Here is an 18,737-nt window from a genome sequence, read left to right as displayed (position 1 = left end):
CATGTTTCACTTCCTTTCATACATTCTCACTGGAGTGTGCTTTTCTTCTGTTCTTTTTCCTCTCCATGTCCAACCCATCCTTCAGAATTTTCTTCTAACCTCCCAGGACCATGAAATCTTATCTCTAACAGGGAACATATCATCATCCAGCCTAACTTCCCATTAGTGTTCAGGTTGCAACTTGCTTAGGACACAGCACATTCTAGTTTGCACCCTAGTTCTTTCTGCACTACATATGTCCCTTTGGCAAGAGTATAAGTTCCTGAAGACTAAGAACCCATTCTCCCAAATTAGCCTCCATGGTGCACTGCTTTGAAAACAGAAAGAGCTTACTAATATTTGTTAAATGACTACATATATTACTTACACTAAATAATAGAGGTAGGATCTTTGAATCTTCTGATGAGACAAAGGCTCTCAGCTGAAGCTGACATGGAGATGTTAACTTATTAAGGATGTATCTGGAGGTTTTGATATGTCCTGGCACATATTGGCCAGAAAAATGATGGAAAAGCCTTTCATAAATGTATATTCATGATACAGAGGCAGGCAGTGGCAACAATGTGAATTATCTTTGTTTCAAAAGTTGCTAATACTGTATTCTTCATGTTTTCCTTATACAAGGATGGTGAATACTTGTATCCTTTTCACCTTCTGCTTTTATAACTTTAAAACTTATCATTGTACAATAGGCAGGCAAAGGAGAAGTACTGCTGAAACACAAAGTATTTTTATTTATCCTAAAGGCAGATATAAGATGCTACACTGGCAGTTTCTAAATGATGTTCTACAAATAATCCGAAGCCTTTCCAATGTATTTTAGCAGATTTAAAGTAAGGCAACCTAGTGGGGCTATTCATTTAAATAGAATAAGGGTTAAATGGTAACTTGACTTATCTTTTAAATGACAAAAAATAAAGAAATTGCAAGACCTTTTCACACATTACATATGTATTGTCATCTATCATCTAGATATCAGGCTAGCAGTGCGAAGTAATAAAACATATCATCGAAAAATGTGCTATAGGTCTGAATCACTCTTTCATTCCACCTCCCAGCTAACTGTAGTATTAAATCAAACAAGCAGAACATTTCCTTAGGCAGCCATTGCCTTTTAATTTCCTGAAGAACCTTAAAATATCATTCATTACAAGTACTACACATATTTGGTTTTTAAAATTCTCATAAATCAATAGCAGGCTGACTGTAATAATTATTACAAGTTAGTGCATAATTTTCGTGCTGAAGGCTGCATGCAGAACTTTAGCATATGCAAACGAGGCAATTCAAACTGTGTATAGATATTAATATGAAGAAGCAGGTAACGAGGTGCAGGCTATGAATTATGCATCAAGAGTGGCTGATCTTCAATGAGGAAAATGAATTCAGCATGTAATCTAATTAGTGATGGAAGTCTATTACATCTAACTGCAAAAGCAACTGTCCTTGAAACAAATTTATTTACAGTCCATGTTACCACTTGAAACAACTTTGAAATGATGTGTAAGACAACAGCTTAATTGTAAAAATTTTTTGTTTGTTTGTTTCAGTTCTAGACCTGGAAGGCCTCCTAAGAGGACTCAAAGTGTCACCTCCCCAGAGAACTCTCATATCATGCCACATTCTGTCCCAGGCCTTATGTCTCCTGGGATAATCCCACCAACAGGTAAGAGTGCTACCTATTGATGCCGAAAATATTCAAAATCAGCCAGTGCCATAGATATTCACCCTCATCAGTTATATTTTGTTCACACTAAGATAATGTTACTGATGAGAATTTATTTCAAAACTGCATTATGATTATCATCATTTCTTCATTTGAAATAAAATTAAAGAAGTTTAATTGAACACAGTTCTAGGAGTTATTCTAATTAATCCTCTTGCTAATATCAAATGACAAATTCTTATCCCTAATTTCCTGTTAAGGAATTGAAGCTCAGAGAGAATCAGTAACTTTCCCAAGGTCAATCAGCTGGTCACTGGCAGTGGTTATTCAAACTCAGGTCTCTGGATTCTAAGTTTATATTTCATTCCACAAAAACTCACAAAATAGATTAGCATGCATCCAAACAAAAGACTATAACCATGCCAAATAGAAATATCTCCTGTTTCTCCCAAACTATTTCTGTTAGAAGCATTTGAAGGATGTTTATCACTAGAATTTTGAAAATGTACAAGTAAAAGAATAGTCTCGACCACAAAAGCTCTGTACCATAAACAACTTTCATAATGTGCTGCATGCAAAAACAGCTCATTTGATTTTCACCACCTGGATGTGTTCATTAATTCTTTTATATACTTACACATGTCTGCCCACTTTCCATGTTTCATCCAGACTCAGAGCAAATTAAAATTATGATAATAATGATATTATTATTATATAACATATAGTATTTATTAATCCTTGCCATCACGAAAGTTTATTGAGGAGATAGATGTATAAACAGCTAATTGTCATTTCACACGACTGAAACAGGAAAGATAATCTGGCAAGATAAGGAGAAAGTCTTAATTTTTTTCTCTGAATTCCCATATAAATGTTTGCTTTTTCTTTTGTAACATTTGTCTTTCTCTAGGCTGTAATATAATCATGGGTATCTTATTTCACATTCCATACTTTGTTGAAAGCTCCCTGGAAGCAATGGCTCTTTTAACTCACCTTTATTTTTGTGGCAGCATCTGAACAGTTGGTTCACTTTTGTGCACCTTTATCAAGTACCCACTGAGTTGAATTTGAAGTTATTCATTTTATATATTTAACATTTTTTTAAGGTACCAAAGGTTCTTAAAAGTAAATAATTCACATTCCAAAGAAGAGTTGTATCTTTATGCTAATGTTTGCAGATGAAAAATTGAGAAACAAAAAAGTAAAATCCATAGCTGAAAACAACCCAGTTACAGAGCAGGTATCATCATTTCTATTCGTTTACTTTAGTCATGATTCACAGGCTACTGAATCCTACTGCCTGAAATTCTAATTTCAAATTTGATATTTCAAAAAGGAATAGGTAGCGTTTTGTTAAGGCTTAACTGTTTTTATTTAACTAGATAAAATTTCCTGATTTGCAGATTTGGCCGGGGCGGGGGTGGGACGTTTGTACTACAGTCAAGATGGAAAGAAGATCTTAATTTTTCATGTTTTATGACTGAAAGACTCAGGTGTGCTAGAAGAAAGACAGAAGAGTCTTGACTTAACTTCTCAATGAATACGTTTTGGGGCTTTAAAAAAATAATCATTTTAACAATCATTATTTTACATTTGATAAGTTTGTGTTGATTCTCACTAATCACAGTTATATTTTGGGTGAAAAGTATTCTAGATTGTTTTTGTATTAAAATAGAAAAGATCTGGTTCCAAATTGCCTGCCAACATTTTAAGGTGAAAACAATAAATACTTCACTACCTAAGCATTGGTGAGATAAGGTGATGTCATCAGAATCTAAGAATAGCAGCACCTCACATAATTAAGACCATAAAGTAACTTTGGGGTAAGTGAAGTTTCTAAACAACTGAAGATCATAAGCTGAAACTCAAAATCAAAATATTAAGTCACAATTTACAATAGCCAGGACATGGAAGCAACCTAAGTGTCCATTCACAGATGAATGGATAAAGAAGATGTGGCATATATATAAAATGGAATATTAATCAGCCATAAAAAGAAACAAAATTGAGCTATTTGTAGTGAGGTGGATGGACCTAGGGTCTGTCATACAGAGTGAAGTAAGTCAGAAAAAGAAAAAGAAATACTGCATGCTAACACATATATATGGAATCTAAAAAAAAAAAAAAAATTCTGATGAACCTAGGGGCAGGACAGGAATAAACATGCATATGTAGAGAATGGACTTGAGGATATGGGGAGGGGGAAGGGTAAGCTGGGACGAAGTGAGAGAGTGGCATTGACATATATACACTACCAAATGTAAAATAGATAGCTAGTGGGAAGCAGCTGCATCGCACAGGGAGATCAACTGTGTGCTTTGTGACCACCTAGAGAGGTGGGATAGGGAGGGTGGGAGGGAGATGCAAGAGGGAGGGGATATGGGGATATATGTATATGTATAGCTGATTCACTTTGTTATACAGCAGCAGCTAACAACATTGTAAAGCAATTATACTCCAATAAAGATGTTAAAAAAATATTAAGTCATTTTTGATAGATCCCTTTCTGAAATATTTTACACAATTCCCTAGCTTGGTGAACAGAGATACTGAAGATAGCTTAAACTTGACACATTATTATGGACATTCATTTTTGAAGCAGGATCATTTCATGTATTTCAATTGCTGTGCTGTCTCCTCATACATGCTTTTTAAACTTTTGTTCTTCCTGATATGTTGTGAGCCCAGAAACCAGGGTTTCTCTCAAACTTATTAAGCATTACATTGAAACAGACCTTCATGAGTCATGTTCCAGAGAAAGATGAAGAAATGGAGACTCAACAGGAGAGCAGATTAGATTTGAAGAAGTGGCTTTTGGACAGTTTAATACTCTATAGAGCCCAGGGAATGTCTTTAAAACAGGGCGTGTAAGCTCACTTTTGCCTATTTCACTTAATTCAATTTTTATGCATTTGTCCAAAGATTTGAAGCTGCCATATATTTGACTGTTGCACATGAATTGTGCTGTCTTACTATACTCAATATGATTGCTCTTTTTACACAAAATTTTTCTAGATGGAGAAGTTTAGATTTTAGAGAATACAGAATAATATCTTCATCCCTTGGAGAATGTCATTCACTGTCTTAAAACATTAACTGGAAATTTGATCATCTTAAAGAAATCTTATAGTTCTCAAGAGCATGTAACACTTTCTCCCAAGGAGTAATTTTACTCGGGGAATATAATTCAATATGGACATATAGACTTTTTGTCCCAAGACTTTATTTATATTTGCTACTTTCTTTAAAAATAAAATGTTATTTTTTTCCCACAAGATGGGAAAGATGAAATGTGCTATTTTTTTAAAACAATGAAGAACTTATATGTCAACATTTTTGACATTAAGCAAACTAGTTTGAGGACATTTCTACTATATTTTTGACCTGTGAGTTTGAGTTTAAAATTTTTTTTCCAGGAGTCTATATCAGTATCTTTTAAAGACTTGGAAATCATTTTTCTAAAACTAGCAAAACAAACAAACAAACATATAGATCTCAAAAAATAAAAAGAAAAACAAAGAAAGAAGAAAACAACCCACCCTCAAATCTCAAATCCTTTCTAAGATTTATATCATCGACTGACTATAAACATTGAACTGTGATTTTTGTACTCCAAGTATTACCATTTGAAAAGCATAAAAGATGCAGATTTACCTTCAAGATTGCCAAAATTGATCCTGTGAAAAAATTTATTTATTTTGACAATTTATAAAAATCTGTCAATTTGTTTTTAATCATTCCCTCATTTTTCTTTTCAACAATTGAACATTGGAGTTAAATAATAATCTTTCCTTGAGGAATCTGTTTTGCAGAAAAAATTCTGACTATTTTTATATTTTTAAAAAGTGTCTTTCCAGCTCTAAGATTATGTATTTAAGTATCTATAATATGAAAAGAAAAAACTTTGAGATTGCTTATGGAGATTTTGTTTGCCACTTTGGTTGTTCAAGTGGGCTTGTGTGTAACCTTTGAAGGGGGCGTGGGCAGATGGTGATAATTTCCAAATTTATGGTTGTCACTGGATGCCATAGCAACCAGAAGTGGAAGTTAATGAAAGAAAGAAGTCTCTTTGTCGAGTCTCACAACACAACACCTCCTGTAGTGCTCCCTACATTTATTTGGACTGAGCACATGTCATAAATCATTTTTGAAAATAAATACCAGTTTAGAATAAATTCATCCTAGCAACAGAGTTCCAATAATATTCATACTTTTTACAGAATCATGTGTATTTTACAATTAAGGAAAGGGTTATTTAGAATTCTAAATACTCCCCTCCTGTGCCAGGAGTGCAACTTGGAGAGCATATTTGGCCAACTTACTGATTTTATCTTTAGGGTAGAATGCAAACTAGTTTTGAAATACAGTTTTCGTGTAAGTATTAAGAAGTAACTCAGTGAGTCTCAGATATTTGCATTTAACATTAAAAAACTTATCCATTACCTCATTTTTTCAAATATATTCAAATTAAATGAATGAATGATTCATAGTTTTGCTTCTTAGATACATCTTTTCTCTCACTGTGACCTCGTAGGCACATAATCAATATGCATTCAGGATAAAAAAAGAAAGAAATTGTGAACACACATGCACTATGCTTAAAAGGTAAGAACTTATAAATGCAATTTTACCATTTTGAAAATAATACTAGACCAGGGCAATATTAACCAGAGTTCATCCCATTGAAACATTCTTTTCTTAAAAAAGAAAAAAAAAAGATGATAAGAAAGTATACTCATGTGGATTTATAATTCAAAGACATATTTTCGAAGTTTATATTCTTTATTTTTCTTGCTAAATATTACCAACTAACCAACAACAACATCCAAACTACCTATTTTTGTAGTATCAGCATTTGTAATATTTTAAATTCATTAAGCATTTCAACTTCTGAGGAAAAAATTAGTGTGTAAATATGTTTTGCATATTGAGAAGTGTATCATAACAAATGCATTGTATTCCCTGGGGAGACTTACAAGTAAGCATAACAGAAAAATGCACAAGTAAAACAGTCACAAATGGATTGATCTTCACTCACAAATTAAAACATAGTAATCTATTGAATGTCTCACTCAAAGAGTAAGTAAGATACAAACTATTTAAACCACTGAAGTTTATGTAGTATGTGTAAGTATGCATTTTCATAAATTTATATGTAGGGAATATTTGTGAAAGTTTAATCACTGGACATTTTGAGGGTAATGCATTTAGCTTATCAGTATTTCATGTATGTTTCCCTTTAAATTTTTCTTGAAGAGAAAAATTAAGTAATATATCTTCTTTTTCCCATTTTGGAAGGCCAGCCTAATACCAAACTTCATCATGTAATGTATTTAGTCTTAAAACTTGTATTGAACACTCTATTAGTTTCCTGTGGCTGCCGTAACAAATTACCACATACTTGGTGACTAAAGTAAATAAAAATTAATTCAGAATTCTGGAGAAGTTCAAAATCAACTATCACTGGGCCAAACCAAGCTATCGGTAGGGCCACACTCCCTCTGGAGGCTCTTTGGGAGCTTCTGTTTCACTGCTTCTGAGTTTCTGGAGACTGCCAGCTTTCCTTGGTTTGTGGCTCTAATTTCTACCTTGTCGTGTGTATGTGTGTGTGTGTGTGTGTGTGTGTGTGTATGTGTGTGTATAACTTCTTCCTCTGCGTCTCTTGAAAGGATACTTGGGATTGTATTTAGGGTCCATCAGATAATCCAGGATCATCTCCCCATCTCAAAATCATCAACGTAATCACATCTGCAAAGACTCTTTATCCATATAAAGTGGTATTCCCAGGTTGCCAGATTTAGGATGTGGGCATAACTTTGGGGGTCATTATCAGCCTTGCACACCCAGAAAGTCCCTGGTTGAGATATTATGAGGGGCCCAAGTGTGGTGTGGAAGAAACGCATACCAACAGATTTTGGTGATTTTTTGTTTACTATAGTATCCCATTATGTATAATACGGCTTGCCACAAAGCAGATATTCAAAATAAATATTTGTTCAATGAATATGGCTAATATATGTTTAGCAAAGGATTTCTGAGAGACATGATTATGCCTCAGAGTTACAAATTTAAACACTGGTGTTATAATGCAGCTTATAAAATCCTATTAAGTACAATTAGGCTCCAGATTAAAGATGCCGAGTCTAGTGCCTAAAGGAGGTGCACTCGGGAAATGGAGGGCATTATTTATTTGTTTGTTTGTGGGTTATGATGGCTACATTTAAGCATTGTCATCATCCATTGATGAAATTTATACCTCTAGACTGATGCTCTAAAGAAGCAATATTTTCAGGAATAAAATGGCAACATAGAACATACTAGCCTTTAAAATTCCTGCATATATGTACTTGTACCCACAGTATCTTGATATAGAACTAATTTAATCCATACGTGAATAAAATGTAGCTCATAATATAACTAAATGCAAATATAGCTTTGGTATGAGGGATTAGATAATATATTTATTAAATATACATTATATATGTATATATTATATACACATCATAATCAAACATTTCAGTCAAATCATAATATGCCCTGCTTATTACTAGCATAGAAATTTATAAAAATCTTTATTTTCTAATCTCTTAGGGCAGATCTGTTATTTTAGATTTAATTACATAACCACATATTACTAGACTTCTGGACAGGCCTCTCATCTATTTAATTTAGAAGAAAATTACAGTCCTTTTTTCCCTAATTTGTTTCCCTCTTCCCAGTTTCTATTGAGTTCTGTAGTCTCTTATGCCTACACTGGACTGGACTCAGTTATAATCTACTTAAACTTCTCTCTCAGTAGATTTGCAGTAACGAAGTTGCTAATATACTTAATTGACTAATTGCAAGGTATTTGCTTCTTTTTTAGTAATATGATGCCTCCTTTGACAGAAGAGAAGTTTATTTACAGAAAAGCAAATCAGATTTTAAGAGTCAATTTTTGATTATGATGGTGGATGGTGTGTGGATTTAGCGGGAGCTTTGTGGATTATCCATTTATCTGTGGGATTCTCATATAGGGTTCTAGTCCCTTGGTTATACAAAATGTCACATGTTGTCTTTTATTCCTTGCTCTAATTTCTTGACCCGTAGGAGGTGCTATTACTATCTTATTTCCTTCCCTAACCAAGGGAAGTGAGAAATACATTAAATAATGTTCATTCAGGAAAAACAACCAACTCTGCTATAGATATATTTTGAGTATTCCTAAAGATGTTGTAGAACAAAAAGTCATACAAGATAAACAGAATTCTTTGTTTAATCTCCTTCTCTGTCTTTGATAGACTTTCCCCCCTTTGGCTAACTTCCAAGCTTCAGTTTCTTCCCCTAATGAAGTGATCTAGCTTTGTTATTAAGGATTTAAAATTTCATGCTGAAATTTCTTTATATTTTCTCCATGCATATTGGAGATACATTTTACACCGTTATGCTCTTCTTTGTAAAGAAGTAGAGTTGCTAATTGCAAGTGTTGACAGGACCAGACATTTCAAATAAACTTGGCAAATGTCAGAAAAATAGCAGTGTTAATAAAACCTGAATTCGATTTCCTAAAACATTCAGTGCCCTAGTCATGAATGAACTTAAGACCTGATTTGAAAACATTCTACATAAAAAACACTGAAAGATTTTATTTGGTTATGCAGTCGTATACACCAATGTTGTACAGAGTGAAGTAAGTCAGAAAGAGAAAAACAAATACCGTATGCTAACACATATATATGGAATCTTAAAAAAAAAAAAATGGTTCTGAAGAACGCAGGGGCAGGACAGGAATAAAGACGCAGACATAGAGAAAGGACTTGAGGACCTGGGGAGGGGAAAGGGTAACCTGGGATGAAGTGAGAGAGTGGCATGGACATATATACACTCCCAAATGTAAAATAGATAGCTAGTGGGAAGCAGCCACATAGCATATGGAGATCAGCTCAGTGCTTTGTGACCACCTAGAGAGGTGGGATAGGGAGGGTGGGAGGGAGCCGCAAGAGGGAGTAGATATAGGTATATATGTATATGTATAGCTGATTCACTTTGTTATAAAGCAGAAACTAACACACCATTGTAAAGCAATTATACTCCAAGAAAGATGTTAAAAAAAAAAACAAAACAACAACATTGTGATAGAACTTCTGAAAGTGCTAATACATCTAAGCTTAATGGATAGGAATATAAAATCCAGAGAAAGGGTGACAACAATACAATTTTACTCTGCACTTCAGATGACATCTGGAATATTATATTCAGTTACGGCATTGCAATTTTTAGTAGGACATTGACAGACTGTGAGAATTAAGAGAATAGCCCAGAAAATAGGGTTTTGGAAATATGGTGATGTTTAGTCTTAAGAAGACTTATAGAGGGTCTGAAGGTGGATGCTAGAGTAGATTCATACTGTGCTCTTCCAAGGACAGAAATTTAACTGATAAACAGTAATTACAGAGAGGTCTGCATTGGCTTCCATAAGAAAGAGCCTTGCTGCAAGGAAAACGATCTAAAAAGTGAAGTTTATTACTCATAAAACCTTAATTTTTCCTTCTGACAGAAGGGTTCAATAGGAAAGGGGGGTAAAAAGTTGTTAGCCATAGTACTTATGTTTAATTACTTTTATGGGCTATATTGTTCATGGTACAAAAGTGTAATAGTTAAAAAAAAAATCCTTCATTGCTGGACCATCAGCCAAATCTGAAGGTAATTTTGCATTGGAGGGAGGTAGATTGAATAAGGCAATCTTGTTCCCTTCTAGTTATAAAATTTGATGATTCTATTTTACTTCACTTTGAATTATTCTAAACTTGACATGGTGCCTTTCTGGTTAAAGGGCATCCATCCTTTCAGGGTTTTATACTCATATTCTTTCATAGTTATTGAGTAATTTTTAAAAATTACTTTTGAGATGAATGCTTCATATCTACAAGCTATCATACTGTTTGTTACACTGGTTTTCATGGATGGAATATTAACTCATAGGCAAGACTGTGACTATGGTAGGCTCACAAATATTTTTTTTTCCAATTAAAAGAAATTTTAAAATGTTTTTTCCTCCTTTGTTCTCGCGGACATTCTTTTAAGAGTACTCTGTGAAGGGGTCCATAGCTATAAGATTGATAGGAGAAAATGACAATCATTTAATATTATATAAGATAATTTTTTTTTAGCTGTGGTGGGATTTGGAATGATGGATGGAAAAAATAGTATTATTTTAACCAGTAAAGATCATCAGAATTGATAGCAGAAAATATGACTCTTAAGGGGATTTAAATGAAAGACCTTGAACTTTACTGTAAATTTCTTTGATTTGACTTTCCACTTTAAAAAATAAAGTCTCCAAGGAGGAGTCATTTCTCTTTTTCTTATTGGAGTATAGTTGATTTACAATGTTGTGTTAATTTCTGTTACATAGCAAAGTGATTCAGTTATACATATGTATATATTCTTTTTTATATTCTTTTCCATTATGGTTTATCTCAGGATATTGAATATAGTTCCCTGTCAATTCTTGAAATTTATGGAAATCTTCCAAAGATACAACTTTTAAAAAGTGTAATAATTGAGCCAGTCGAATATTTTGATCCTTATTTCCTTCATCTATAAAAAAAGAATCTTTTCATTATGTCAAAATTATTTTTCTCATTAAATTTCCATGAATGTCAAATGACACAATTTATAACAGTATTCTGTAAATGATGAAGCTAGACAAAGCTAAAGTGTTATTATCGTAATTAAACAGGCTGATCCAAGTGTTACTGACTATGATTGCTGACTCTCTATGCTCATTCCTTTGGATTTAAGAATAAAATTGATAACAAAAAAAAAAAGTATAGCTTAGGTTTAAGAAGTCTTAGCTTGGCAAATTCAAATTCATATAAATGTGCACTCTATAGATATTCCCAGTAGAGGTAGTGAACATTAAAATCTGGTTATTACATGTTTACTTTTCAGGGCTTAATGACAATAAATTCTTTTTATAAATTTTTATTTTTGGGCAGAATAAGACTTATGGATATGAAATATCATTGCTACTGTTATAATATGTGTTCAAACTGTCGTAGTCATATATTGCTTTTAGAAATATGCACACTGCAAATGCTAGTGGACCTTAAAAATGAAGATTGCTTTCAATTGATTATAGCTGTATGTTGTGCTATTAATTATTGGAAATGAATTGACATATACTGTAAACAATAAGCCAGTTTTCAAAATGATAAAACTGTAACCTAATTCAATAAATTGAATCAGATTACGCAAACACTTTTGCACTTCATTAAGGAAGTAGTCAGTATAATTAATTTGAGAGCATTTTATCATGTTCACTTGTTGATATATGGCTAAGGATATATATACAGTAGTTTAAACTATTTCCAGATGTACTTTTGTGCCATTTCACATTTTAACTAAAGTTACCATAAGCTGAATTCCTAGAGAAGGCCAAAATGGATTTGATTCTTTTATCTTTGCTGCTTTTAGAATACAATGAGTAGGTTATGATTTTCTTTAAAGACATATAATTTTTTTAAACAACATGACATGGTGATGTGGCTCCTAACTTGGAACTGAAAAGTCTGGCTTTCATTCTCTTCTTCATCACTTCTAGCAATGTGACTGTGGCTAACACTGTCTGGCCTCAGTCATCACAAGGTAGATACTAGTACCTAAAGCATCATTTTAGAGAGGAGGAAAAAATGCTAGGAGACTTGTCCAAATTTTCACTATTATGTGCTAGAGACAGTTTTCAATTCAAATTTTCTGACTCCAATTTATTGGTTATTTTCCTACATCAAGCTGCCTTCTGAAATACTTAACTTTATCATGTATAAACCAAACATCATAAGATCTGCCTTATCTCCTACTTGGTATGACTTTGTGAAGAACAAATGAGCTAATGTATCACAAAACGCTTTGCAAAGTCTTATATATAGCAAGATGTCATCTGCTATTTAGTTTTATTACAATGATTCTCGAAACAGGACTTTTGCCTTGTTCCAAATAGAATACCAGTTATTTATCTCTCAGTTTGAACACATCAATTCTGGGAATGATGAGCCTTTCCCTATATTTATGGAATTGGTTTGTAATCATTTTCTCAGTTTTTAAAAAAATTGCTTTTGTATCTTCCAATTAGCTCAAATAAAATATTTTTCTCCTGATACAATCTTCTCATGTTGACGGTTACTTTTTGATCTTCATGGTATGTAGAATTTTATGATTCATATTTAATTTGCTGAAATGCCTCCTAATGTCAAATCCTTTGATGGAATATCATTCAATCAAACATATTCCCATTAGTTTTCATTTAAGAAATGCAAATATATGTGGAGAAACTATTTTTCTAAATACATATTTTCTAATGATTTGAGTTTGCCTCCTGAGATGTAAGGATATGACTTAAAGGAACAGTGTGGAGTTTTTTTTGTTTGTTTGTTTTTTGTGGTATGCGGGCCTCTCACTGCTGTGGCCTCTCCCGTTGCGGAGCACAGGCTCCGGACGCGCAGGCCCAGCGGCCATGGCTCATGGGCCCAGCCGCTCCACGGCATGTGGGATCTTCCCGGACCGGGGCACGAACCCGTGTCCCCTGCATCGGCAGGCGGACTCTCAACCACTGCGCCACCAGGGAAGCCCCAGCGTGGAGTTTTTAAGCATTAAAGGTGATGTAAGACTCTTTGTCTCTTCCAAAGGGCTATGAGATTATAAGTTGCTATTTTGGGTTAGACTTAAAAATGCGATGCTATATCATCAAGATTCTCTTTAAACATGTATAGTATTTAATGTTAAAGTCAATAAAATGTTTAATCCCTCTGATAACACGTATTCCCTAGAAGTCAATTTTTGAGCGGTTCTTTTCCCTGTTAAAACATCTAGTTGAAAACTATTTTTTAAATGTGAAAATGTAGCATTGTGAAGGTTTTCAAAGTCTGTTCTTCTATTTGGATACCTTCACTCACAAATTAAAGCAGTAAATGCCTTTTGTATTATTTATTATCTTGTATTGCTTAATGAAATCCTTCTAGGGGATTATTATATTAGGGTAAAAACATTTCAGAAGAGTTATACAGAACCATGTTAATTCAAAGGAATATAAATGCAAGTATCTCTAAATTCCAAGAAAATTAATCTCTTACTATTAGAATATAACAGTATTTTGAAGTTATTTGAGCAAGAGATCCATCTCATCATACGTAACCTTTAAGTTACTTATTGAATAAATTATATTTAAGGATACCATTCCAAGGAGAACCTGTTACCATATGACCTGTCCATATGAGTTGTCTTTTTGATTTATAACTGCAATTGCTTTCTCGGCATGGATTTCATGACATAATAATATTCTATGAATTTTTGAAATTACAGTGAGCTTCACATCAATCATCTCTAATAAAATACTATATGTATCAATGAGAGAGGACTACTGGAAGGTAGACATTTTAGAAATATGCACTTCTCCCAAATACCAATATTGTTATTTTAATGAAATGGGCAGATTGCTTTTTTTTGATATTCTTTAAATTGATCGTAAAAATGGTCAGCGTCATCACTCCCATCAGCTCGCTATTCTATATTCTTAACAGTAATCTTTACTTTCCTTGAAAGTGTTAACTGTCCATGCAGTTAATTTTGCCTAGACCACTGTTGTTCTTGGCCTGAATTCAAGGAAATATACTGCTTCTGGGGGTCCTAGGCATTAATGTCTTAAATTTCAGGATTCTCGTTAAACACATGTAACATGGGCTACCATTATTTGTCCATGTTTCTTTTATCTGTAAGAATCAGAGAGATTTAAAGTGAAATCTTAGCTATGTAAAGAATTGTGTGTGTGGCTGTATTTTCCTCCACTTTCTCTTCACAAAATATTGTTGGAAATACCTTGAGTTATAGTCTTTCATGCGTAAATATTTATGCTATTCTATGTGAAAAAAATCGGTACCTAGAATTTGCCATTAGCATGGATTTCTTAAAGACAACGTGCATTTCTTAAGTAACATATTTGGAAAACCTATGAATACATTCAAAGACAGCTTTAGTTTTTAGAAAATGTTTTTAAAAACTTTTTCAAATTTAGAGTCTTAACCATGTGGCTTAGAAAAGCCATGCCCATATTGCAGATGTAAAACACAAAAAGAGAATATTTTCACGAGTGAAAATATTTAAGATTTTCTTTAAAATTGTTGTTTGAGTTAATCTACAGGGTACTTCTTGTATGTCTTCTTTATAGATATTCTTGCAGTTACATTGTGTATTTACTATAAGACTTTGTCTATACATACTATCCAATGGAAAGAAATAAAACCAACTTATCAGATACATGTACATTTTACTGAAAAATTGCAAGCACTTTTATACGTAGAAACAGTAGCTATGTCTATACTTTTTACCAATCTGTGTTGAGTTGCTAGCATGTTACCTGGTCAAAGCATTGTTAACTTAAAATGATTTAATCAATCAATACAGTTAATTGGTTAAAATAAGGCGGGGTGCAAACATCTACTGAGTAACTATTACATGGTAGGAAATTTGCTAATATCTAAAGATTAATTTATTTTTCATGTCAAACTATGAAGGAGGTCTTGCTTATCCCATTTTACCTACACATAAACTAAGGCACGATAGCTTAAATAACTTGCTCAAGTTGAAGAGAAGACCTCACTTGGGGCTGAACTCAGGAATGAGTAATTATAAACCCTGTTATCAGTGTATCATCCATTCCAAGGAATGCATTAATCTCCTTAGAGGCTATTTATATTTTGAATAGAATTGAAACAGGGTGAATTGAAATAAAAGATTTTTTTAAAAGGATAGAGTCTAATTCTTAAAGAATATGTCAAATTTTTATTAACATGCTTAATCTTAGTTAGAAAAACTCACACCACAACTTCATGTATTGGACAGATGAATCATATTCTCGTATTGTAGGCATTCTAAACACTGGTTTAATATTGGGTGGAAGCTTAAATTATTTTAAAATAGTTTTATATTTTAAATAGTTGAGATGTTCAGTGCTTTGATTTGGAGGCTTAGTATAGAGGCAGCAAAAGAATAGAGTGAGTGATGTCAAAAATTATATTTCAGAATTTATAATCAAGCTTAATTGCTTAATAAGCCACTGTGTTTGAATTTTAATTCTAACCTGGCCATCCTTTTATTAAGCATTTGTGGAAAAGCCTATTAAGCCTTTTTTTATTTAAAACATTGCACTTTGCTAAATAATGTAATGCTAACAGACCAACAAGTGTTTCATGCTATTAGAGTTATTTCTGAACTTTATGAATAGTCAAGGATAGTGTAGTATTACTTGTTAAGTCCAGAGCATACTATTCTATCCTAAATAATTAAAGAAAATTTCTTAACTTTTGTTAATCATTTACTCTTTGGGCTTTCATTTGCCCTATTCTTCATTAGTAGTAAATCTCTATGCTATTACTTATTTGTGCAATTGATATACTACCTGGTTGAGGCATTGTAACAACTGGCTTCCAAGGGCAGTTCAGTGTAGGCTCTTTGACTCCAAGAATTATAGCAATACTTTTCACTATACTTTATAAAACACTATCCTGTTTGATATAATTGGCAAAATAGTTGAAGCTATATTTGAGATATTTAATTCTTAAGTTATTATTGTAACATTTTGGAAAATAGAAAATTACATAACTTGTAATTCTACTGTGTCATGTACCATATTTCCTTTTTGTTTATAAATGCTGAGTCCTTGCTCACTTATATACTAAATATGTACCAGAATATCCTATGTCTTTCTATTTTTCAATATGCGGTGAACCAGTTGTTTATAAATATAGTATACTATCTCAGAGCAAATATGGTGGATTCACAGTTTCATCATTGGCATCATTACAAATTTTATATCAGTCTTCAAAACCTAGGTTTAGGATTCTTTTATTCCCCTTTGTATTGTATCTGTAATAATTGTGAGCACTTGAATTTTTACCAGTTTCACATTAAGATCTCAATGAACAGGAAATAGAAACAATTTCAATAATTTATGCCTATTAAGCATTTCAAATTCTACATTTATGTTATTATGCTATTTCATCCTGTTTTTCAAAGGGGAAAAAAAGTTGTTTCTGAAATTCTTAAAGAGTTTAGTCTTGATAGAAAAATGAAACTGTAGCATTTTTTATTTTACATTAAATCTCAAAATCCAAATAAAAGATTTGAATATTAGGATCTTGCTTAATTTTGACAATTGTCTTAAAGTGAATTTAGTGTTTAATGAAATTTTCTGGACTGATAACTCAAGACCTGAAGGGAACAATTCTAGTAGTGAGAAAGTAATTTTCTGGCCTAATTACACCTTCGACCTCACTACAAAGTCTGTCAACAAAAGTGCCAGGTTTGATCATGATTTTTTTTGATGTGTATTCCCCAATCTACCTCACACAGGAGACTTTTAACAGTAGCATTTGGTATTTGCAACCTAACTAAGATTTTACATCTGAGAATCAAACCTCAGTGTACTGTTGCCAGTAGATGAGTCCCTTAAATCCCTTTTAGAGTTGAAAAATTATATGAGTATTAGTGAACTTTACATATTGCGCTCTTTGGAAACCTGCATGGCTATATTATTTGAGATGGCCATGCAAATTATATCAAGTATTAGCAAATGAATGATGAAAAAATTGAACAGCTGCAGTCTCTAGAATCTATTTCTTATCTGTATTCACTCTAAAGGCCTACAGAGTTCTAAAATTTGGGAATCTATACAACTAGCCTCTTATGGTGATGTGGGTCCCTGATTAGCCTCAACCACTAAATACATTTCCTTAAATTTCTGAGTCTGGGTGTCCTTATATTTCAGTGATATAATAGTTTATGTTTAATTGTTTAGATGTTAACTCTTGAATACTTTCTCCAATAACTTCTTGACCAGAAGACTTTAACTGCTGCATTAAAGATCTGTCGATGTTTTTCATATGAACCCAAATTTTGCTCCCCAACCTGAATTACCTATCCTCTCAGCCTAGCCTTTTTTGCCTTCTCTTCCTCCTCTTCCCCCTTCCCTTGTTGAATTTTATTTAAAATAGTTTAAATGTCAAGGTTGTTAGTGAAACCTTGTGTTTAGTGGAGGCTACAGTCTGATTAGAGAAACAAAGTAGTGAAAGGTAACTGATTGATGTTATTGAGTTATTGTCTCGGCTCTTTCTGATTTTAATTCCTCCATCTACTTCTGATAAATATTTTTCTCAGAGTAGTTACACACACAGATACACGCACTCACACACATTCCTAATTTCTAAACAAGTAAGGGGTGTATAGTCATTAAACACAATATCTTAAATTTGCAGCTAATCAGAAATAAATATTTGTTATCATGAAACATACACATATCAGAAGTCACTTTTGGAATACACACTTTAGAAATGGTTATTAATGTATTCAACAAATATTTATCCTGAGTTTTAGGAGTTAAAAGATAAATGACATTGCTACTCAATAAACTGTAATTGAGGGTACAAAGAGGCAATTACCAAGAGAGATATACAAAAGCACTATAGGTTTTGTAAAGAAGAAGAGGAAACGAGGGGTTAACAGGATAATCATTGTCATCACTGTGGAAAGTGGCATCTGATATTGGCTTAAAATGGGTATGATTTGATGAAAAAATTTATTTGTATAAGCACAAGTATATGAAAAATAAATTTGATAACATTTTTGTGAAAAAAAAGATCGGGTTTTACATTGATCACGAGTATGATACGACTGAAGGTTCAAAGCAATTATTGGCTGACTAATGAATGTATAATTTTCAAATCATTAAAGTATTAGTAATTGTTACCATCTATTGGGATTTATTATATTTCAGTTAGTAAGTTCTTTTATGTGTATTAGCTCATTTAATCCCTGTAATATGTCTTTGGGTAGTTATTATGGTTTTCATTTTACAGATGAGTAAATTTTGGCACTGATTTTTCTTGCTCAAGACTGTTAACCTGACTGCCAAGCCTGTCTCCTAATTCACTGTGCAACAGCCTTGTATTCTTATCAGCAGCATTGTGTTCATTTATGGTTATTATATTTGATCATGATTTTTAAAAATATCTATTCACCAATAATCCATTTCACTGTAGAC

The 18,737-nt window shown here is 32.8% G+C and overlaps 1 protein-coding gene across 3 annotated transcripts in view; it reads left to right on the top strand.

The window, feature by feature from the left end:
- Positions 1–18,737, top strand: part of DACH1 (dachshund family transcription factor 1) — a 417,765-nt gene that overhangs the window by 175,285 nt on the left and 223,743 nt on the right. For all 3 annotated transcript variants that reach the window (XM_073795289.1, XM_033843676.2, XM_073795288.1), the window contains exon 2: positions 1,551–1,666. In XM_073795289.1, the coding sequence (XP_073651390.1) occupies positions 1,551–1,666 (116 nt within the window). The remainder of the gene's footprint in view (positions 1–1,550; positions 1,667–18,737) is intronic.

Source organism: Tursiops truncatus, chromosome 18 (assembly GCF_011762595.2).
Source record: "Tursiops truncatus isolate mTurTru1 chromosome 18, mTurTru1.mat.Y, whole genome shotgun sequence".
NCBI classification, from domain to species: Eukaryota; Metazoa; Chordata; class Mammalia; order Artiodactyla; family Delphinidae; genus Tursiops; species Tursiops truncatus.
This window is presented reverse-complemented; position numbering and strand designations above follow the sequence as displayed.